The 25,648-nt window shown below is 38.8% G+C and overlaps 1 protein-coding gene across 1 annotated transcript in view; it reads right to left on the reverse strand.

Annotated features, from left to right (window-relative positions):
• Window positions 1-20,668: 20,668 nt before the first annotated feature.
• The window catches only part of LOC117328995 (gamma-aminobutyric acid receptor alpha-like), a 44,493-nt gene continuing 39,513 nt past the window's right edge, over window positions 20,669-25,648 (reverse strand). Inside the window, exon 8 of the mRNA XM_033886656.1 lies at window positions 20,669-21,958. Coding sequence (XP_033742547.1) covers window positions 21,683-21,958 — 276 coding nt within the window. The 3' untranslated portion in view covers window positions 20,669-21,682. The remainder of the gene's footprint in view (window positions 21,959-25,648) is intronic.

Genomic DNA, 25,648 nt, shown 5'->3' on the forward strand with positions numbered 1-25,648 from the left:
AATATATCAACCTTGGAGAAACTAATATATCAACCTTCTTTCTTAATCAACCTTGGAGAAACTAATATATCAACCTTCTTTCTTAATCAACCTTGGAGAAACTACGGTCTCGGCCTCCTTTCTTTATCAACCTTGGAGAAACCACGATCTCGGCCTCCTTTCTTTATCAACCTTGGAGAAACCACGATCTCGGCCTTCTTCCTTTATCAACCTTGGAGAAACAACGATCTCGGCCTCCATTCTTTATAAACCTTGGAGAAACCACGATCTCGACCTCCTTTCTTTATCAACCTTGGAGAAACCACGATCTCGGCCTCCTTTCTTTATCAACCTTGGAGAAACCACGATCTCGGCCTCCTTTCTTTATTAACCTTGGAGAAACTAATATATCAACCTTCTTTCTTAATCATCCTTGGAGAAACCACGATCTCGGCCTCATTTCTTTATCAACCTTGGATAAACTACGGTCTCGGCCTCCTTTCTTTATCAACCTTGGAGAAACTGCGGTCTCGACCTCCTTTCTTTATCAACCTTGGATAAACCACGATCTCGGCCTTCTTTCTTTATCAACATTGGAGAAACGACGATCTCGGCCTCCTTTCTTTATCAACCTTGGAGAAACCACGATCTCGACCTCCTTTCTTTATCATCCTTGGAGAAACCACGATCTCGACCTTCTTTCTTTATCAACATTGGAGAAACCACGATCTCGGCCTCCTTTCTTTATCATTCTTGGAGAAACCACGATCTCGGCCTTCTTTCTTTATCAACATTGGAGAAACCACGACATCAGCCTCATTTCTTTATCAACATTGGAGAAACCACGATCTCTACCTTCTTTCTTTATCAACCTTGGAGAAACCACGATCTCGACCTCATTTCTTTATCAACATTGGAGAAACCACGATCTCTACCTTCTTTCTTTATCAACATTGGAGAAACCACGATCTCGGCCTCCCTTCTTTATCAACCTTGGATAAACCACGATCTCGGCCTCCTTTTTTTATCAACCTTGGAGAAACCACGATATCGGCCTCCTTTCTTTATCAACCATAGAGAAACCACGATCTCGGCCTCCTTTCTTTATTAACCTGTTACCTTGGATAAACCACGATCTCGGCCTCCTTTCTTTTTCATCCCTGGAGAAACCACGATATCGGCCTCCTTTTTTTTATCAACCTTTGACAAACCACGACATTGGCCTCCTTTCTTTATCAACATTGGAGAAACCACGATCTCGACCTCCTTTCTTTATCAACCTTGGAGAAACCACGATCTCGACCTCCTTTCTTTATCAACCTTTGAGAAACCACGATATTGTTCTCCTTCCTTTATCACCTTTTGAGAAACCACGATCTCGGCCTCCTTCCTTTATCAACCTTGGAGAAACCACGATCTCGACCTCCTTTCTTTATCAACTTTTGAGAAACCACGATTTCGGCCTTCTTTCTTTATCAACCTTTGAGAAACCACGATATCGGCCTCCTTTCTTTATCAACCTTGGAGTAACCACGATCTCGACCTTCTTTCTTTATCAACCTGTTACCTTTGACAAACCACGACATCGGCCTCCTTTCTTTATCAACCTTGGAGGCACCCTTAGAGACACCATGATCTCTGCCTCCTTTATCAACCTTGGAGAAAACATGATGTTAGCTTCAGTTATTTGTTAACGACTCACTGTATCGCAGAACATTTAACTGTACCAGATGCATTACTTTGCGACTTAACATAACCTCTTAAACTCCGTTACATAAGCTCAACAACAGCTTTCTTCGCTGCTGGAGAAAGACATAATAATTAGTTTACTATTTCAGAGAGCTTAATTAACTACTATCCATAGTTTCTTACCTAGTGTTAAATAACTAAGCCAGGGTTTCGTACTTGTTGGCGGATAAATTAAAGAGCCAGGGTTTCCTACCTGTTGGTTGATAAATTACTCAGCTGAGTCTCCTACCTGTCGGTTGATATATTACTGAGAAAGGGTATCCTAACTGTCGGTTGATAAATTACTTAGGGTTTTCTACATGTCGGTTGATAAATTACTCAGCCAGGGTTTCCTACCTGTCGGTTGATAAATTACTCGGCAGAGATTCCTACCTGTTGGTCGATAAATTACTCAGCCATGATTTACTACCTGTCGGTTGATAAATTACTCAGGCAGGGTTTCCTACCTGTCGGTTGATGAATTACTCAGACAGGGTTTCCTACCTGTCGGTGGATGAATTACTCAGACAGGGTTCCCTACCTGTCGATTGGTAAATTACTCAGACAGGGTGTCCTACCTGTTGGTTGATAAATTACTCAGACAGGGTTTCCTACTTGTCGGTTAATATATTACTGAGGCAATGTTTCCTTCCTGTTGGTTGATAAATAACTCAGGGTTTCCTACCTGTCGGTTGATAAATTACTCAGGGTTTCCTACCTGTCGGTTGATAAATTACTCAGACAGAGTTACCTACCTGTCGGTTGATGAATTACTTAGAGTTTCCTACCTGTTGGTTGATAAATTACTCAGACAGGGTTTCCTACCTGTTGGTTGATAAATTACTCAGAGTTTCCTACCTGTTGGTTGATAAATTACTCAGGGTTTCCTACCTGTTGGCGGATAAATTACTCAGACAGGGTTTTCTACCTGTTGGTTGATAAATTACTCAGAGTTTCCTACCTGTCGATTGATAAATTACTCAGAGTTACCTACCTGTCGGTTGATGAATTAACAGCCTGGGTTTCCTACCTGTCGGTTGATAAATTACTCAGACAGGGTTTCCTACCTGTCGGTTGATGAATTACTCAGACAGGGTTTCCTACCTGTTGGTAAATATACTACTAAGCTAATGTTTCCTACCTGTGGGTTGATAAATTACTCAGAGTTTCCTACCTGTTGGCGGATAAATTACTCAGACAGGGTTTCCTACCTGTTGGCGGATAAATTACTCAGAGTTTCCTACCTGTTGGCGGATAAATTACTCAGACAGGGTTTCCTACCTGTTGGTTGATAAATTACTCAGACAAGGTTTTCTACCTGTTGGCGGATAAATTACTCAGAGTTTCCTACCTGTTGGCGGATAAATTACTCAGACAGGGTTTCCTACCTGTTGGTTGATAAATTACTCAGACAGGGTTTCCTACCTGTCGGTTGATAAAATACTCAGCCAGGGTTTCCTACCTGTTGGTAAATATACTACTAAGCTAATGTTTCCTACCTGTTGGTTGATAAATTACTCAGAGTTTCCTACCTGTTGGCGGATAAATTACTCAGACAGGGTTTCCTTCCTTTCGGTTGATAAAATACTCAGCCAGGGTTTCCTACCTGTTGGTAAATATACTACTAAGCTAATGTTTCCTACCTGTGGGTTGATAAATTACTCAGAAAGGGTTTCTTTCCTGTCGGTTGTTACTTGGACAGGGTTTCCTTCCTTTGTGATAATTAACTTATCAGCCAATGTTTTCTATCTGTTGAGTGATTATTTTTAAATGTTTATCAGCGATGCCTTATTCTACAGTAAACATCTATCCGCACATGGTAGTTGTAGATTCTACAGAGTATATCATATGAATATATTCAGATTTTGAACTCCGCAGAGAGAGTGTTGCGCCAAAAAGCACAACCGGTCTTGACTTATGACAATCATGCTTTGTACACGAAATCCCAGGAGAGGAAATGTAACGACAAGTAATCTATTATTTTCAATAACTTTGTCTGGAGACCAAATACATGGGGCACCTTTCTGTGCCAGATACAGCGTCATCATAACGTCTGCATGCATCGATATTTCCCCACTGGTACACAGAACACAGACCTGACTACTGTATTCTTTAGTTTCATAAATTAAAGGCGACATTTGATGATGTTAATTTTCTAAATTTCAAGTTTATGCTCCCAAGGTCGTTTTTGCGCAAGGCAACACAAGCGACATCCAAAGAACATGCTGATGGGGTCGTGTGAAGATTAAGGCAGCATGATTGTTTTCACACAAAAACAAAAAACAAAAACAAAGACGAGACCATCTTTTCCCAAAGATATTATCAATGTTTTATTTGTATAAACCAATTACTTTTGATAATGGTCAAAAATGGGGGGAAATATTGCAGATGTTAAATTGATGTCACAACGAAATGTACTAAACTGGTTATAAGGTATTTAACTACACCGTTTTATTAGTATCTTTTATTATTTCATGTCTCTTTGTTACCGGTTGTTCCCGGTTGTTCCGGTTGTTCCCGGTTGTTCCCGGTTGTTCCGGTTGTTCCCGGTTGTTTCCGGTTGTTCCCGGTTGTTCCGGTTGTTCCCGGTTAAATGATATTGCGTCTGGTGTAGTAACAAATACTAACGGTATGTATAACTTTTTCTTTTTTTTTCAGATGAAGCCAATACAAAATCATACCATACGAAATGTGCGTCTTTCGCTATTTTTCTTTTACAAAGAAATTTGGTGGCGTTGCTTTTTTTATCCTTTCCCTGGCTTCGTCATTGAACCAGTTATTTTGGTAAATATAGATTTTGCTAGTTCTTGGGACTTGAATGTCCTGTAGTTTGTGTTTAGGAACTGTTACTGGTACTTCCATTTCATAATATGTTCGAGCGAATAAATGTGGGGTCTTATTTTTTTTCTCCTCTCCGAAACGTCATTTTCTCCTAATGTCACACTTGATGGTACCTTAATTTTGGCCTCTGCCTGAGCGTTTGACCTTGCGATGAAGGTTATGGATTATATCCTATGGCCGAAATTGTGAAACTATAAATGCGGCTGTTCGCTTATTTTCTTTATCTTTCAACTTTAAGTTGACAGCATTTCGGATATCATCTGCATTGGTTCAAGGCATAAAACGTCACTTTTGACTTAACGGACATAATGTCTACCCAAGCATCTGTGTGCAGGTCTTCAAGTAACAACCATATTATTGACTTTGTGCTTACTATTGATACTCGGCTGAAGGCTATTTATTGAAATTCAGGTTAAATAATAGATGTCATTGAATCAGCACTGTTGTCGTTGTTTGTAAGGGTTAGGTTTATCAGTGATATGTATGATAGTGTCAAGTTACTGTCAATAGAAACAAGACAGATGTTTGTTTTGGTCATATATCATCATAAAGAACGACATTCTATATTTAAGATGTTGCTATTTTTGAAACATTAGAAACTGGCATAGCTAAATAATTAGCATTGGACATTGCTGGCGAATTTAATAGCAGAACAAGTAGATATCCTGACTTTATAACGGTCGATGTTCTGCACATTACCATGCACCATATTGTAACGCAGTTGCGTTCCGCTCGTTTATTTTTGGACTCATTCCGGAAAATTGTAACATCCGGTCACGTAAGATACCCGTGCTGCTGTGGGGTCAATCACTTTTCGTTCGGGTGTCAGCAGGGTAAGTGGTGTTGACTTTTAATCTGTGAAATTAATTAGCTAACCGTCGCCCATCCTTTCCTAAATTTCATATTAATTTGTCTGCTGGATATTATTTGCCACTAACGTACATGTATTTTTATTTTCACGTGTAGTATTTTGATGTATTTTCGATGTATAGAACTTTGTTTAATTTGAGTCTCGTGTGCCGGTGTTATGTCGGAAGTCAGGTTGTTGCTTGAAGGAATTATTCCATTTTGAGAGCACTCGCGGAGTGACTAGTGAATATTTCCGCCTCTCGGGCTGTTTCTATACCGGTTAAGCGAGGGATGGTTGTTGGTAACCTCGTAAGTAGATACGGGAGAAAAGACGGGTGGTTAGCAAATGTGTATTCTGACCGGACATGCCACGTGCTTGAGACTCGGGGTAAACTACATTTATTTCATTTATATGGTTAGTTGTGATTAAACGATGGTTGGCGTATGTTTTAGGCTAGACGTATATAACTGCAAACTCCTCACTGTGTCTCACGGGTATTATTTTGGTACTTTATTTTTACACATGTTAATAAATTGTTGAACTTTATATGACGAGTCTATTTTCCTTCTCACCAGTTTACTAAATACTGTCTATTACTTGAAAATTCATTTGTATTTGGAATCTGCAAGCGAAAGCGGCAGTCGAACCCTGGGCAAAAACTTGGTAGCAGTTCGACACACGTGGCACCCCTGCGGTACACGTGCTGCGCGTTACAATTGGAACCTCCGGCGGGACCCGTTTATTTTTGTGATATTGCGGTCTCCGTTTTGTAAAGTAAAACAGTAGTTTTTTATTAAGGAATAAATTTGGATGTAATATTGAGCTTGCAGGGATAACTTTGGTTAAAAAAACCCTGGTGAGAATGGAAGGTTCTGAAAGGATGGGCGACGGATTTATCGAGGGGAAGGCACTGGTTAGTAGGGGGATGGGGGTAATAGATAATCCTTTGGAACTTAAACCGGAGTTTGAATTTATTGGGATGCCCAGCCCCTCGGGCCGGGGGACGTCATAGGCGTCCGCCGACTGGATGAGGTCGGGGGCCTATGACCTCACCTTATTAGAATTTTCACTTCCTGTAGTGTAGGATATTTATGGTATGATAATGTTAGTCATAATTATATAGCTAATAGGTTATTTTTTTTGTTTACTTTCATGTAAAATCCTGTGTTGCTGGCGCCCCCTCTAACCTGGGGGAGGGAACCACGGAAGAGGACCCAGGCCCCTGTAACCATATGGAGCTCCAACAAATGACCACGCGTGGTAGACCTGCCCGGACATAGACACTCGGCTTCCAGAGGTACCATGATCATGACCTTAGACAGCACATGCATATGGCGTTTGATCAACTGATGGTGCATGTGAAACAAAACCACATAGGAACTGCATACAAACTTTTGCAAAATACCTTGAATGGCCGCCAGGGTTGAGCTGTATGGTGGTGGATGTGAACACAGGACATTGGGGTAGTCAACTTTGCCCCCTGGTTGACCGTGACCCCCAACCGCGCAGTGCTTTATATATATATGTGACTGGAAGGTCCATCCGAAGACGTCTGGAGGAACTTTCATAAAAATATAACGGGTACAGTTGTTCTAATACATGTGGTGGTTGAGTGAAGTTGTTCGCACGGGCAGGCAACATGGGCAGGGGCCTGGAGGACACTGGAGTCGACCCCTGGAATTCCTTCCCTTCCCCAGGAGGTGTGCCAGTGACACTTTAGTGACAGTAATACCATGGATGGTAATTATAGTTGTATTAATCTGGATGTGAGGAGTATGGTAATGTATTGAGGTGAATTGTAACAATTCTTTTCTTCTTTTTTTTATTGTAGGTACAATTAAACATGGATAGACAGGTAACAGGCAAGGTGGCCCTTGTGGGGCATAGTTTTGTCAACCGGGTGGGGGGTTTGATAAAGACTAACAGGGGTGGGCATTATAGGGAGAATTTCGGATTGAGGGAAGTGGAGGTTAGGATGTATGGCAGGTCCGGGGGGAGGATATGGGACGTAGTCGGGTTATATTTTTAGTGGACACTATGATTGGGGAGGGATTTCGGCCAGGGGTGGTTATTCTACAAATTGGGGGGAACGACCTAGATTCACGGGGGGAGGGGTGGAAGCAGTTTATGGGGGTACTGCGAATGGTTTTAGATAAGTTGGATAGGTGGGGGGTGGCCCGTGTTGCGAGGGAATACCCTCATACCCGGTTTCGGGCAGTAACTGGGGCGCGCCGGGCGCGTCTCAACTTTGCCATGTCCCTTGAGCTCAGGGACCGTGGGCAAAGTTGGGTCGCCCGGAGGCGCCTCATGTCCCCTCGATTGCTGGCCGATGGGGTTCACCTGAACCCAACCGGCATGAGGAGATACTACCATGAGCTGCAGCACGTGGCCATCAGGGAGTTGAGAAAGATTTAGTTTAGGGGGGGTTCTGAAGTAGGTAGAATGGGAGTGGGGGGTTAGACATAAACTGGATACTGGAGGGGGGAGGGGGAAAGAATTTTTCAATAGTTGGGTGTATGGAGTCACTTTATTTGTAGTATTGTGTAAGTGATCACTAAATGTATTATTTACTAGATATTGGGGCTCAATCAGAGATGACGGGGGGGGGGGGGGTGTTCAGTAAGGGTATTGTAGATTTTTTTTCTTAGCTGGGAGGTCACCGGTTTGGGGTTGTCCCTTCCGTGGCTAGAGTTGATATGACCAACACAGGGTATGGGCGACTGCATGGTTATAGATAGGTTGGGTGGGTATAGGCTGCTACTGCGTCAACTCTGATCGGGCAAGATATTTAGTTCAAGGAGGAAGTTAAGATTGTTTTAGAATGTCTATAGTGGTTAATTATGTATAATGGGAGTGGCTTCCCCAAATTTAGTCAGGGTGGGGGTTAAGTGCTGACACCGGACAAAAGTCCATGTTTTTTTTTCATTTTTGGGTTTAATTTTTATGTTTGAATTGTAGTGTGTAATGTTATTTTTTTGGTGTAATATTTAGTTATGGAGGTGAACTACAGCTAAATCCCTGCAAACTAACAGTTGTTGCTGGACCCCTGACCAATGTGCTTACTCTACATGTGCGAAATTTATAAATAAATTACATCCTTGAGGTTTCTCTCCAGTTAAATTTAAGGTCATTAACTGTTCTATAAGGAACACCTAGTTCTCCTAAAATTGATATTTGGCCACAGGGTTCCTGTAAGAAATTACCAGTTATACCTAGAATTTGCTCTCTACTAATGAAATAAGACACTTGTCTACATATTATTGAGTATAACCCAGCATCAACTGTGAAAGTCTAGGTTTTTTTTATTGTGTTAAGTTTGGTTGCACAGTGGAAAGTAACATGTGCAATTTGTTAATGTTATGTGTAACCTTATTTTTTTTTATGTGACTAGATGTTATATGGTTACTATATCCCTATTGAAGAACAGGCTGGAAAATAGAAAAGAAATGTCAATATTCATTTTTGGAATTTGAAATACTTATGTGCTCAGGAGTGAATCAAAATGCTCAAGGGTCAAATATTCAATGCTCAAAAAGCTCAAGGCCCAAATATTGAATCTCAAAATGCTGAAAGCCAAATGTCAATGCTCAAGGCTTAAATACTAAACATATACTTTGTTTATACTTGAATCTCAATATGCTTGAGATCCAGAACTTGAATGGAAATGCTCAAGGTCTAAATATTCCATGCTCAGAGTGCTTGAGGCCTAATTATCAATGCTAAACACATTTATGCATTGTTTTATACTGGGCCAAAGAAATGCTGCCAGGAAAAAAACAAAACAAAAATATTGTTTTATATTATTACGAAATGCTGAATCATGTAAACTGGCAAATACAATAGGCAAGCATGGTTTATATTAGGCATAGGAAATGCTGAATCCTGTAAACTGGCAACTATAATGGGCGAGCATCTCTGATGTAAAATCATAATTTGGAAGGAAATTTATGTGAAAACATACAAGGATGTTGAGTATGTCCACTATACAGAATTGTGTAATCCGAAATGACACCTTGAACTAGATTATTCCCAGGAGCTTGAAAGAAACACTGTATAAGAAGCAGTTGAACTTTTACAATTTAACATTCTCTGAATAGACATTTTATGGGAAGTTTGTCATTTTGACAATTTTTGATGATCATGACTTAGGGTGCTATATGATCACCCCTGTACTAATTGCCTGTAAAACTAACTTTGTCCTTGTAGATTGACAATACAAAGGAAATATAGGTGTAATTATTGATCATGAATTGATATTGTGTTAACTACAATGCATAAGAATCTAATTTAAATGATACAAATGTATATGTGTTGATATAACTAAAATTGTGTGATTGTAAAACCTGATTGCAGGGAGTCGCCTCCATTTTTAGCTCACCTGGTCCGAAGGACCAAGGTGAGCTTATGCCATACCGTGGCGTCCGTCCGTCTGTCGTCCGTCCGTCAACAATTGACTGACTTGACTTCTTCTTCATAACCGCTGATCAGAATTTCACTAAATTTGGTCAGAAGCATCCTTATGGGTAGGGGACTCAAAATTGTACAAATGATGGGGCTGACCCCCAGGGGGCCTCTGGGGCGGGGCCAAAAGGGGTCTATTTAGCTATTTTGATATAAACGACTTCTTCTCTGAAACCGAGCAATGGATATCTCTCATATTTGCCTGGTAGCATCACTACTGAGTGGGGACTCAAAATTGTACAAATGGTGGGGCTGACCCCCCGGGGCGCTGAGGGGCGGGACCAAACAGGGTCAATTTGGCTAAATTGATATAAACAACTTCTCCTCTGAAACTAAGCAATGGATATCTCACGTATTTGCCTTGTAGCACCTACTTGGGGTAGGAATTCAAAATTGTACAAATGGTGGGGCTAACCCCCAGGGTGTCTTAGGGGCGGGGCCAAAAAGGGCCAGTTTGGCTAGATTGATATAAACCGACTTCTCCTCTGAAACTAAGCAATGGATATCTCACATATTTGACTGGTAATATCCCCTTGGGGTAGGGATTCAAAATTGTACAAATGATAGGGCTGACCCCCCTGAGGGCTGAGGGGCGGGCCAGAAGGGATTAATTTGCCTAAATTGATATAAACAACTTCTTCTCTGAAACTAAGCAATGGATATATATATATCGCTCATATTCGCCTTGTAGCATCCCCTTGGGGTAGAGATTCAAAATTGTGACAATTGGTGGGGCTGCCCCCTGGGGAGCTGAGGGGCGGGGCCAAAAGGGATCAATTTGGCTAAATTGACATTTTTAGAATTACAATAAAAACAATGTTCATGTAACCATATAAAATGCCTATGATATATTGACATAGCAATACCAGTGGCAAATATCTCATGAAACCAGGTGAGCGATACAGGCCTCTGGGCCTCTTGTTATATGTTGTACCAGAACGTTGTTATCTGGTGTATTTTTGTGAAAAATGAAATGTATCGTGGGCCAGTGAGGAACTTCTTCTCTTGTGAACTTAATTCTTTTTTTTTTCTCCTGGTAAGCAGTTAGGTAACATGTTGATGTGGCAACTGATGTCCAGCTTTTTCACCTAGATTATCTCCCTTTGGCTGTTTGTAAATTATCTCCCCTTTGACTGTTACCGGATACGGGTCGTAGCCTATTCAGGTGGTTGGGGGGTATGTAACGCAGTTGCGTTCCGCTCGTTTATTTTTGGACTCATTCCGGAAAATTGTAACATCCGGTCACGTAAGATACCCGTGCTGCTGTGGGGTCAATCACTTTTCGTTCGGGTGTCAGCAGGGTAAGTGGTGTTGACTTTTAATATGTGAAATTAATTAAATAACCGTCGCCCATCCTTTCCTAAATTTCATATTAATTTGTCTGCTGGATATTATTTGCCACTATCGTACATGTATTTTTAGCTCACCTGGTCCGAAGGACCAAGGTGAGCTTATGCCATACCGTTGCGTCCGTCGTCCGTCCGTCCGTCAACAATTGACTTCTTCATAACCACACATCAGAATTTGACCCAAATTTGGTCAGAAGCATCCCTATGGGTAGGGGACTCAGAATTGTACAAATGATGGGGCTAACCCCCTGGGGGCCTCTGGGGCGGGGCCAAAAGGGGTCATTTTTGCGCTATTGATATAAACGACTTCTTTTCTGAAACCAAGCTATGGCTATCACTCATATTTGCCTGGTAGCATCACTATGGGGTGGGGATTCAAAATTGTACAAATCATGGGGCTGACTCCCCAGGGACCTGAGGGGCGGGGCCAAATGTGGTCAATCTGGCTATATTGATATAAACGACTTCCTCTCTGAAACCAAGCAATGGCTATCGCTCATATTTGGCTGGTAGCATCATTATGGGGTGGGGATTCAAAATTGTACAAATGATGGGGCTGACCCCCCAGGGGCCTGAGGGGTGGGGCCGAATGTGGTCAATTTGGCTATATTGATATAAACGACTTCTTCTCTGAAACTGAGCAATGCCTGTCACTCATATTTGCCTGGTAGCATCACTATGGGGTTGGGATTTAAAATTGTACAAATGATGGGACTGAACCACCAGGGGCCTGAGGGGCGGGCCAAATGTGGTCAATCGGGCTATATTCATATAATTGACTTCTTCTCTGGAACCAAACAATGGATATCTCATATTTCACTGGTAGCATCACCTTGGGGTAGGAATTTGAAATTGTACAAATGACAGGGCTGACCCCCTGGGGTCTGAGGGGCGGGGCCAAAAGGGGTCAGTTTTACAGAATTGATATAAACGACTTCTGCTCTGAAACTAAGCAATGGATATCACTCATATTTACCTGGTAGCATCCCTATGGAGTTGGGATTCAAAAATTGTACAAATGGTGGGGCTGACCCCCAAGGGGTCTGAGGGGCTGGCCAAAAGGGGTCAATTTGGCTCTCTCAATATAAACGACTTCTTCTCTGAAACCAGGCAATGGATATCGCTCATATTTGCCTGGTAGCATCACTATGGGGTGGGGATTAAAAATTGTACAAATGATGGAGCTGACCCCCCGGGGGCCTGAGGGGCGGGGCCAAATGTGGTCAATTGGGTTATATTGATATTAGCGACTTCTTCTCTGAAACCAAGCAATGGATATTGCTCATATTTGCCAGGTAGCATCACTATTGGGTGGGCATTCAAAATTGTACAAATGGTGAGGCTGACCCCCCGGGGGCCTGAGGGGCGGGGCCAAGAGAGGTCAATTTGGCTGAATTGATATGAACAACTTCTCTGAAACTAAGCAAGAGATATTGCTCATATTTGCCTGGTAGCATCCTTTTGGGTAGGGATTCAAAATTTTATAAAGGAAGGAACTGACCCCCACTCTCCCCGGGGTGCAGAAGGCGGGGTCAAAAGGGGTCAATTGGTTTAAACAACTTCTTTTCTGAAACTAAGCAATGGATATCACTCACATTTGTGTGGTAGCATCCATATGGGGTTGTGCCAAAAGTTCATTTTATTTCATGGATTAATGTATTTTTTGACATCAAATCCTCACGTACCCATATAAGATGCCTATGATATATTGACATAGCAATACCAGTGACAAATATACTTAATCATCATTCTTGTTTCATATCTCATGAAATCCAGGTGAGCGATACAGGCCCTCTGGGCCTCTTGTTATTTTCACGTGTAGTATTTTGATGTATTTTCGATGTATAGAACTTTGTTTAATTTGAGTCTCGTGTGCCGGTGTTATGTCGGAAGTCAGGTTGTTGCTTGAAGGAATTATTCCATTTTGAGAGTACTCGCGGAGTGACTAGTGAATATTTCCGCCTCTCGGGCTGTTTCTATACCGGTTAAGCGAGGGATGGTTGTTGGTAACCTCGTAAGTAGATACGGGAGAAAAGACGGGTGGTTAGCAAATGTGTATTCTGACCGGACATGCCACGTGCTTGAGACTCGGGGTAAACTACATTTATTTCATTTATATGGTTAGTTGTGATTAAACGATGGTTGGCGTATCTTTTAGGCTAGACGTATATAACTGTAAACTCCTCACTGTGTCTCGCGGGTATTATTTTGGTACTTTGTTATTTTTACACATGTTAATAAATTGTTGAACTTTATATGACGAATCTATTTTCCTTCTCACCAGTTTACTAAATACTGTCTATTACTTGAAAATTCATTTGTATTTGGAATCTGCAAGCGAAAGCGGCAGTCGAACCCTGGGCAAAAACTTGGTAGCAGTCCGACACACGTGGCACCCCTGCGGTACACGTGCTGCGCGTTACAATATTATATTTAATATTATTCCATATGAACATTGAAGCTCTAACATCGTGAGCAAGTCTGAGGATTATTTTCTTTACCAATTTGCGCCCCGTCTATTACAAATGTGTAAAGTAACTGATTTTAGAAATTTGAATGGTCGGACTCCAGGAATACTGCCAGTAATTTCACATTTTATAAAGCTTTAGGTTCCAATACTATAGACTATGTCCTTGCCAATAGAGGTCTTATGAATATTGTTAGAATGTTGAAAAACGCGTGTTTTCTTTTCGGCGGAAGTATATGATCTCGTTAAGTGACGAACCATATGGCCGATTCGGTTTTTTCGTATAATAAGTCAAGCATGATCATGTTTAAAAGTAACAGTCGAAACGAACAATGTTTTAACCCCGAAAATATCTACAAAAACAGCAAAGTTGATGGTATAAGCCCGTCCATCACTTTATAAAGGATATACCGGTATTTAATTATTTATAGTCCGAACTCTAAGGTAATAGTCGCTTTAGACATTTTAAAGCCACACCTTTTTTTTTAATAAATATTCTGACATCTAGATCTCCATTCCTTTTAATCTTGAGTGCAGCCACCAGTAGCTGTAAGTGTTATGAAACAAGTAATACATTTCTGTATAGTCAGTTCTATGACATGGAAAGGTGAGATGCTAGGATGAATTCTGCCAAACGTGTTAATGAATATAAGGAATTAACTTTTAGGTCATTGAATGAGTTAGCGAATACCAGAGACATATATATCTGTATATATGTCTCTGCGAATACCAAAGACAGCATTGATTCTTGTCTACATGTGTTGCTGAATAACGTCCATTCTGTTTTTGATAAGTTTTGTTCAAAGGATAAAATTGTGGTTACGTGATTCTGTTTAAGATACTATATATGATTGAATTATTATATTCTGTTTATCATTAGCCCATTGCTAAATTTTGCATATGTATAATTGTATTACGGAGAGGACATTGATAACTTGTGATAACTTGCGTCCAATCCTTTGGTGTATTGTTAGCAATAAACTTGACTTAAATTCAAATTCTTGAAAAGTAAAATATGTTATGATATGTATATGTATTTAATGGTTATCACATGTTTCTCATCGTGAGCTCATGATCGCGCAGGTGGTCAATACATCTCCTCCGCGAGCGACCGATGAGAAAATTGTTCGAACGACAACTACTGAAATAACACACCAACAGCAACGAAGCACATGTTGATGTGATTATCGTCTTTCAATGTCAATGTTACATTCGAATGTCGGCGGAGTAATATGTAATGTTCAATGAATTTAATAAAACAAAACAAACAAAATAAGCTTAATGCCAATTTACTCTAAATATGCATACTAATGACTGAATTATGCTTCTGTTTCTAAATGATGCACTTGTTAATTGAAAAAAATAAATCTAAACGGATTATTTTTTTCGGCGCAGTAGTACAACACTTTGTGTGTCTTACGACTCGCAGCTGGTACGATGGAAATGACCCCGATCAACAGACCCAAGTCAGCTAGCAACTTACAATAAGAAAATGACATATTTTACACTACAATTTTAAATATCTATACGTCAGGTAATTTTCTCAAACTAATCTAGTCACTGTCAATCACACAAATTCGTCTTTTCTTCGGCAGAAACGTCACAGCACGTGCAGTTTCCTACCAGAGGTTTTTCTCAAGTCGTTCTTGTTTTTATCAGAGGAAATAATGTATTTCTCATGTATTTAGTAGCTGGTATATTTTAGTATACAAATGATATATTATAATCCTATATATATTAGGTATATATGTATATATATATATTCCTATAGTGTCCATGTGTACGACGCTACCGTGTCCATGTTTGTTACACTTCCGTGTCCATGTTTGTTACCTTTCGTGTCCGTGTTTGTTACCTTTCGTGTCCGTGTTTGTTACACTTCCGTGTCCATGTTTGTTACCTTTCGTGTCCGTGTTTGTTACGCTTCCGTGTCCATGTTTGCGATTTTATACCGTGTCCCATATGTGTGGCGCTACCTTGTCAATATGTCTCCCACTGCCGTAATCTGCGAGGCTGTTGATAAAAAAAATAAACAAAAACGGACACAAAGGTACCAAATACAATTTTAAAAAAAACATCTTGTGGAAAGTTAAAAGGACCTAAATAATTGGTGAAAATGTCGCCTACCAGACTGCCGCATGCTACCTAAATGTTCCTGTCGCAGACGATCTGTACATGACGTAAAACACTCCTCCCTGCTTTATCAGCAGACCATACAGCCAGCGACAACATGTAAACATGCGATTTGTCAATGACCTGTCACCTACGTATGTCGAGGAAAATGTGATTTTAAAATATAAAGGCACAAAATAAAACCTAAGGTAGCACACCACAGTAAGACAGCCTGGCCATGGGCAATTTTTTTGTTAAGCAAATAACTCCTGTATTATGATATGTATAAAAAATGAAAAAATAAATGTACACTATAATTGGTATATCCAGTATGAAGTAGTACATACAGGCTTCACATTTATTAAAACAAAAATCAATAAATTGGTTCCGGATTTTAAATATCCGGATTTTCCGAACGTGTGTTTACACAGGAAATTTAGTTTCGCCTACAGCGCAAAATGGAAGCCCACAGAAAAGGTAAGATAGCGGAAAAACTTAATTTACAACATATGTCCAAACAAGATTAATTCTGTCTTTGGGATAGAGATATTTAATTTTAAATAGGTTTCAGAAAAAAAATTGTGTAGAGAATTGTGCCATTTTGGGTCAAATATCATAATATTTTGCAATTTTTGAGAATTTTTTAAGCTGTTACCATGGTATTCACAGCTCTAAAAATCACAGAAAATATCAGTTTACTTATCCTTCAGAGCTCTATTAAAATTGCAAATGTTGTACAGATTTCAAATATATATACTTTATTAGAGGTTATATGTAAGGTTAACTGGCAATGTTTACATATCTAAAGCATGTGCCATATTTTTCAGAATTTGGCATTTTTACTGTACACTGCTACCTTATAAGGGCTGAAAAATGTTATTTTTTGGAAATTGTGCTTAATTATGCTTGATTAAGCTTCATTTTAGTTCATTATTGCTCAAAAATGCATAAAAACAATTTAAAACTTGTTTATTATCAGGCTTGTCATATTAGAGGAATCAAGGGAGGTAACTCGCATATTTACCCATTTTAAGGGTGGGTTAATTAAGCATAATGTTAATGAGTCAGTGTAAATTGAAAAGATATTCTATGTTTTATAACAAACCCAAAATAACTTATTGGGTATCTAACAAACCATATAGACCGAATTCTGGTTTGTTTTACCTGATTTATTACCCCGTATCCATGGAAACTATTGCAGTAAGTGTTATTTTTTGAAATATTTGGTGAAACCATTATTTTCAATTTATTTATACATTGGTAAGCATGTAATTTCAATTGATGGAGTGTACGGTTGATACAATATTGTCAATTATTGTCACTTCCTTCGGTAAAGCAGAAAAAATAGCATTTTCCGCATAAAATGGGATCAGCGGACACTTTCATATGATCATTGGTACATATCTGAATTACCGGGGTGGAAACAGATGACTGTGATGTCATAGGCATGACATTTTGAAATCTTGGATGTCATGTCATGATTTATCAGTTAGAATATTGCATGTGTTGCTAAGCTGAGGTTTGGAAAGGAATTTGGTTATTTATTATGACACCATTGAGTATTTATGACGTCATAGATACCATCTGATGACGTCATAGTTACTGATGACGTCATGGTAACTATGACGTCATATTACAAGGCTAAATTTGATAGTTGTATAGTATTTTTTGCTTGATTACATGCACAGAGACTCAAAGTACCACATTCAACTCAAAACACAACTTTATTCAAGAGATATACAGAATTATGGGAGTTTTCATCTTTAAAATTACCTCCCCTTATTACTGGATTGGGAGAAAAAGTTGTCAAAATACACCTCTCAGGGAAATCAGCAATACTCGGTGACATCTAAAGCATGTGCCATATTTTTCAGAATTTGGCATTTTTACTGTACACTGCTACCTAAATGGCACAGCATGTCTAATGGAACTCGGTGCGAATATGATATCAAGTTATGTGCTGCTATTGGAAAGTAACGTGGAGACCAGGGAACTTGATGGGAAGAAGGACACACCGACCCTCCGTAGGCATAACGCTCGGTGAATTATTGTATTAAGTATAATGACTACTTTTTACAACAATTTCTCGCGAATATTCGTTAATGCAATGTTTCAATAATCCCAACACATCTTACCTGGTAACAACGTTAGAAGAAAAACCGGAAGCACATGTACACACTAGGCGTCCTTGAGATATTTTTGACACAGGAACATTGTTCACGGGAATTTCGCCCAAACACGGAAGAACATTGACCTGGAATATGTTTTCACACCACACACAGGATTGAGAAGAACAAAGATGACATTCCGCGCACGATCATGACCGCTTTCGTTTATCGGTTTGACCGATTGGACCACAGTTATTCGTTAACCTTCACAATATGAATAGAAACATGTATTACACGCAGAAAGATAACTTACTGAGGCGTACAGTTTCACGACATCCAGTTTCACATGCAATGTAGAAATATCTACACGTAATTATTAATCTGTTGCGGATTGCTTCAAAGGAGGTTTGGACGCATACCTGTGGTTTGGATTTCACGATTCACATCATCATAAAATATGATCTTTACCTAGGTACTATGTAATGTCTAACTGTAAGTATGGTACGGATCACCTAAAGACCACATATTAGACACAGGGCAATTACAGTTGTTTGGTAGTTGGTAGTTTACTTCGTAAACCTCTCAAATATGGCGCGGGAAGAATGTCATAATTATATATTAATTATTGTTGCCTAGGCAATATTCGAAACAAAATCATTTTTGCCTAGGCAGAAATAATTTTGCCTAGGCAAAAATCGAATATTGCCTAGGGTGAAATATTTTTGTTTAAGCAATATTCGATTTTTGCCTAGGAAAAATTATTTAATTATGACATCCTTCCCGCGCCATACTCAAACACAATTTATCACTGTATGTTATTCATTGTTTTTAACAATTTGACCTATAGCATACATCCTACAATGCAGCTTTAATCAATCCGACCCACATACATGTAGTGTATAACTTAACAGATTTTAAAATTTGCAATAGATATATAATAATTTTAATAATAAAAACTCATTTAAAATTAAGAAAAACAAACTAGTACACCTGTTCCTTTTACAATTATGTAAACAGGATACCAGGTAATTTGTTAACTGAAGTGAATCTTAATATTAAAATTACATTTTGTTTTTGAAGACCTCCCAGCTAAAACTCTTCATACGTCACTTCCGGTATATGCAAGGCTCATCACACTCCGTCCCTGTCAAACAAATGTATTTCGCCAAATTGAGAGATATGACAATAAATGACAGGGTATATATACACGACTCGGTCAATCTAATCAAACACGGCACTGATTAGAGAGATGTTATTGGACCATCACTGGACATAACAGCTCCGGACGATGCTGCACTGATTAGAGAGATCATTACTGGACCATCACTGGACCATCACTGGACTTCATAGCTCCGCACGATGCTGCACTGACCACGGGAAAGCAATAACTATCTTTGATGGTATAACATTTCCAACAGGGGAGCCTGTTCATCAGCAAATTGTTAATATATATCAATTTTGGAAATATCGATATTCGCACTAAGGGGTGATATAGAGTGCTACAAATGTATACCATGAGGTAATATATTAATCAAACTCTCGGATATATATTAATTAGAGGTATTCCATTCTGTGTTTACCGCATGTATGTAGGTAGGCCTCACTGCCCGCCGCACAGAACTTGAAAAACACAATTATTGCATGGTATCCGATCCATTACTGCCGACTGTTAGGCATATAGGGATCCATCTATCGATATTGCTAAAATGTGAAACATCGCGGCACATCTATAACAAACCCGCTGTTAAAGTGCATGGCTTTCATAATATCAATGTACTAAAGTTAGAATTACACGTTTTGTGTTCAAATCAGTAATGGACGAGTCAATACCTAAACAGCTTATAAGTATTATTTATCTGTGAATTGTTTTGTCAGGTTTTGTCTGCCTAAGTATCGTTTTATTTACTGGAATCCTACCTATTGGACGCCGTGCTAGATTAGACTATTTCGTGGCTATAGAAAATCGAAGTTAGCTAAAAGACCCTTGGTATTTGTGAATGTTAGTGGGAAAATAACCTTTGTTGATCACTGAACTTAAAAATCATATATAACGAAGTTTGGAAAAATGTCAAGGTCTGATGAAAATACCACTTCTTATTAACAGGTGCGCCGTCAATAGCGGCAGAAACACCGACTGATAATTAGGGCATGTCGAGGGTCCATTAAGAGAAGAAAACAGTATCTGTGATGAGGTGAAAACAACATTCCTGACAGTCTTGGTACTTAGTTTTCTTTAAATATATTCCTACTCGATGTCTAACAGCTGATCTCGATTTAAATTTATTCTAGTGTGACGAGTTATTACCATCTATTAAAAGCTCCGCGAACAAAAATACCCCGCCGTAAAAAGATTTTTTACAAATAAAGATAAAAAAAATCGATGAAAATGATATAATTTAACGTGCAGTAGCTAATGGCGGGGAAATCCTAGAACTGAAATCTCTACCCATCGCTGGTGTTTGGCTGTATGGGACGGTGATGATTATGTTTTCGTTACATGTTGGCTGGAAGGCCATGTGTGTTGAGCAATAAAAACGGGAAAATATACAGATTATTGACTTTCGAACGAGAAACCATGGAAATAAAGTAGAATATTCAATATTGACATAATGTTCTGTAACTGATTTTATCGTTGATGAAACAGAAGGCGTTTACTCTCCCGGAATACCTGGTCAGATTGATATTTTTGTTTATGCTTTCGTTCTTATGTCGGTATTCATTTTACAAACACACACATGTAAACGAGAATTACTCGAGAATTATTGTTTAATGTTATACTATGTACAATACATTTCCGGCTCAATAACTAGACATATCAATGTGTTGGCAATTTCGGAATATTATATTTCAAATCAAGATCTGATATCAACAAAAGGCCTTATAACAAAAGAATTACAAATATATAAAAAGTCAGTACCACTAATCGATACAGAAGTGTACATTGTATTTTACGGCATTCAAACTATTCGCAACATCCAAGGTAAAATGGAAACGTGTGGCTTGGAGACACAGACTGGACAAATCACGACACACGAAGAAACGTCCAGAGTCATATGGAAACGTGTGGCCAGGGAACGTGTGGCCAGGAGACATAGACTGGGGAAAGGATCAGACAGGAAAAGAAGCATTAGATGAAGATCCGAAGTGTTGAGATCTGTGATTGACTCTCAATGTCTGTAAACAGCAGACCAATGTTTTCACTAGTCGCTCCCTACGGTCAACATACAACCTCATTCTCGATTTCCTCAATGTCTAAGAGACAATGGATAAAGACCTCCGATCCAGAAGGGAAGGTCTTCCGACATTTAGCGAGATACATCAGGTATACTCTGTTCCGTTCAAACACGGGTAAGATATGCAAGTAAGTAAATACATTAACACATCGTTATATACAGCAATACAAGTAGTATCTTATAACCGGAGGCAAAACTGTAATGTAAACATCCGGTTTCTAAAATTCGGCTAACTACATTGCAGTACGCTAATATCACAAAAGCTTGTTTTTGCACTTACTTGAAAACTACATCAAAGAAATGTTATACATACTTTATAACTATTGTCTTTAAATGATGTGCTAGAGTAAGACATGTGTTATACAATCCATTGACTCGGTAACAAACGTCTGTGTTATCCAAAGTACCTTGTCATCATCAACTGGACTTGTCCTCGTTGGTTTTAATGAATATTTTCGCTCATAGCCTTTTGAATTCATTATAATGAAGTTTTGTTTTGCATGTGTTTAATTAAATAGCATTAATCGAATAGTGTTGATGGTAAGCCTTTGTATTCAGAGCCTTGTCCCTAAATACCACGACCAGTAGAATATGTGGAAGAGTCCGAAAGATCCCGGGAAAACAAGACGTGACGTCAGATCTATTTTACTGACACTGTTAAGATCAGAACGTCCAGACTTTTGGGCGCGGTACGATCCCACAATGCAACGCCAGAAATTCACCGGGCAATGATGGTGAGTTTTATTCTGGTAGCTAAAGATACTTGTTGTCACGCGTCCGTTTCCTTGGTGATCAGGAAGGATCAACCGATGTGGTGTCGTCATCATATTCTGTAATATAAAGCACATTAACTTATTACGTGTGACTCAGTATTTAAAAATAAAAATATAAAATCGGGTAAGAAGGAAGAGATACCAAGGGGAACGATAACGTGTTTTTATGTCCACTGTGTATTTGATATTCTTTTGAAAAGATAGCATTGCAGACTAGTGTCGCCTCCTAGGCCACACTCATAACCCCTAACACTACCTGTATGACGCGGCTCATTTAAGTTTTAGCTCCTCTGTATTTAACTCTAAATTTGTATAGAAAGGTAACGTTACTAATAAGTTTTGTGTCTTTCCTAAACATCATTAACAAGAAACTTCATATATGCTTTATAAATTTTATATCTAATTCACCAGACTTCGGAAGATGAAGAAAAATGGTAAAATACAGCAATTTAGTTCATTCATACTTCACGCTTCGTAGAGTAGTTTTTTTTTCCGTGTTAACGCAGATGCATACTAAAGGGACGAGGTAATTGATACACAGTGTTCCTGTATACAGCCGTACACCTTAAGGGAATCACTATAACCATGCCAAGATGTGTGTTTCATTGTTGGACTTTATCTCATTAAACGCTGTATATAATTTACAATGGGGTTATACGGGACGAAAAAACGTCAACCTGAATATCGAGTTGGTATCAATATGTACTCAAAATAGAAATCATATATTACTATGCTTCGCAAGCGTTGAGCAAATAGTTTCCTTTTGTTGACAAAAATGAATGCTTCCAAATAAAACCATCTTACACTCTGTGGCTAAATAATGCGATTGATTCAGATTGTCTCCGAAACTTTCTCCTGTACAATTTAAGTTTGAAATTGAAATGACAATTCAAAGGCAATTGGCAGTTTCATCACATTTCATTTTCACTATACTTCATAAAGTTACCCTACATTTCAATACCACAATACAATACAATGTCTGCCATCTTAAAACGACAGAATTCGAGGAAAATTAAAATTCCAAATGCGATATTGATTTTGACGTTTCTCCGTAGAGTACGTAGAAGCTATTTAAAACCAATTTCACAGAGATGATGGAGGCTACAAACATATACATTAAACACTATCGGATAAGGTATGGATAGCTACAGAATGGGGGATATACACAGGGCTGAGCTTTTTAATGTTATCTTAAAACATGTCTTTTTTCGATTTGATTGATTACAATTCTACTAATCAAAAATTACATTAAGGGGTGTAGAAAGTGACAAATACACGGTAAGGTGTTGACAACCAACGTACTCAATAAAACTATGGAAACCAGCACCGGTCTAAAAGACGGGTTTATATTTTGTTATGTCACAATCACAGCACTATTGATTTGTGATGTCACAATAGTGACCAGACCCTTGGGTCAGCTAAAATGCGATAGGTATGGGATACCCGGTATTTCACCTTGGTATAACGTTATCAGAAAATGGTAATTGGTTAGATCATGTTAATTATATCATAATTAAAGCTCCTAGCAAATTAAATATACTGCGATTACTCTAATTCAAATTAGATAGACGTTCTTTACAATAAATTTCGTTTATTCGCCCTATATTAGAGTATGCTGACGTCATCTGGGACTGTATCCCATACGAATATGTTAAAAGCTCGTATAAGTTGTACATATATTGTTAAATGGAAATTGACAATTGAAACACAATTTAAACTAACCCGGTATGACGGGTAATAAAGGTCTTTCAACATTGCGACGAATTAAATCTAGCGCCACATGTGACAACAATCCAATGTATGAAAGAAAAACAACAACTAAACAACAACAACTAAACAAAACACAACAAAACAAAAACAAAAACAAAGAAACAAAAACAAAACAAAAAACAATATTTTATATTGCAAAATCATGTTCGGCGGAATCTTATCTGATATGAACAGCCTTCCAATTTTAAACGACTATTTCATGCTCGCAGTTCTCCATCCGAGAGCTAAATCGGTGCCACCGCCACCGTCTGTACTGCTGTTTCTAAATTGGCGAGTCCGCGATCTTTAATTCAATCTACGGATATCCGAAGATTTGCAAATTGGATAGAAGGCACGGAATCTAATCAAATTCCGAGCATGGGAGGGAAAAGTAGAATAGCTGAATTCCTGGATTTCGTGCGGATAAGGTGACTTTTTACTATCAGAAAATTAAATTGTTCAACTTTTAAATTGAAACCAATGTTCAGGATGTAAAAGGAAATGTGACCTTTATTTGGTATGATGAGAGTCGAGAAGTAGCGGATGTGTCATGCCAGTCATACAACAGACAGCATTTGTTTGAAGCCGGATATCTGATACAGACCATACCCACGAGTGAGAAAAAAAAACAAAAACAAAAACAAAAACAAAAAACAAAAAACAAAAACGAAACTAATTACAAACACTAAAATGAGGACATATGATTTGAACTTTCAAACATGCGCTAAGCCCACCCAAGCCAGCTAGAGTAGATCTCTATTGCAAAGCCTTTTCGACAGAAGCGTTTAGGGTCATTTGGGATTGCATTAACGACTAAACTGGGATTTAGTATAAGAAATTCCAGCTGGAATAAATAAATAAAATATGGAACAGAGACTCCGTTGCTGCACTCTTTAACTATAAAAAATTGGTATTAGGACAGTAGAAATAATTCCTGGAGAAATCGGAGGAATCGATGAACTCTATCATCATGCTTTCTATTTTGTACTACCAGTGGGTTTACGACTGTATTGAAGGACAGTTAACGATTTATAATAATAATACCGATTGTACAAATATGTAGCGATCTGATAGTTTTCATTTGCTCTGTGGTGTATTGTCACTATAATATCCTCACGAAACAAAATGTTATCAGACAATAATTATCATACAATGCCCTTTGGTGTAGTGATATGATGAAAAGTAACCGTGACGTCGAGACGTTGTTTTGTATACCGTCACTATATTTTAAGTGTACTTTTGACGTCAAGAAAGTTCGTGCTACCGGATTAAAAAACCCCGATCGATCAATGCAACTTACAAATATGTATGTAGTTATATATAGCAGGTGATTATGCTAACGGTGGAATATATTGATTATAATGTTGATATAAATTATCGGGAACGGTCACGTGTAGTCGTGACGTCACAAAAATAGTTCTCACTGATAGCGCGAAATTTGATTTTGGAATTCGATAACACGGTTGTAGATGAAAAAAAAAAGAATAAAAACTTTAACTTGAAACGGAAATATGAGTTTAAAACTGCTTTCTTTGGAAAGGTAGTATCCTATTATCTCAGAGGGTTGCAGACAAATTAGCCATGACTCGCTAACGCGCTAAGTTATTCAATATGTCTGAAGTCCTGTGAGAATCATAAGACAATACTCCAAAGAAGTTTTATACTTATGATGAATAAGCGCCAAAATCAGAGTTTTAGTTTTAATAAATAGCTCATTTACAACACGCATTTTAATACTAAACATAGGATGCTCTTCACGTTGGAGTTTAATGATAGTGATAGGTTTATCTACTTTGTATGACTGTACGAGGTAGATATGATGAAGCTCCAAAGTACTCAAGACGGCTAATGACAGTGACGGTACCAGTGACCACAACCATTTTAGTTATTGTAGCTTAAACTAGGCAAAAGGACTTAACGCTTGCCATAACACGGGGGGCTATTAGTTATAACACTAGGGCTGTATGAAACTCACATTCGTGTGCTGAACGTTATTTG

This window comes from Pecten maximus, chromosome 6 (assembly GCF_902652985.1).
Source record: "Pecten maximus chromosome 6, xPecMax1.1, whole genome shotgun sequence".
NCBI lineage: Eukaryota > Metazoa > Mollusca > Bivalvia > Pectinida > Pectinidae > Pecten > Pecten maximus.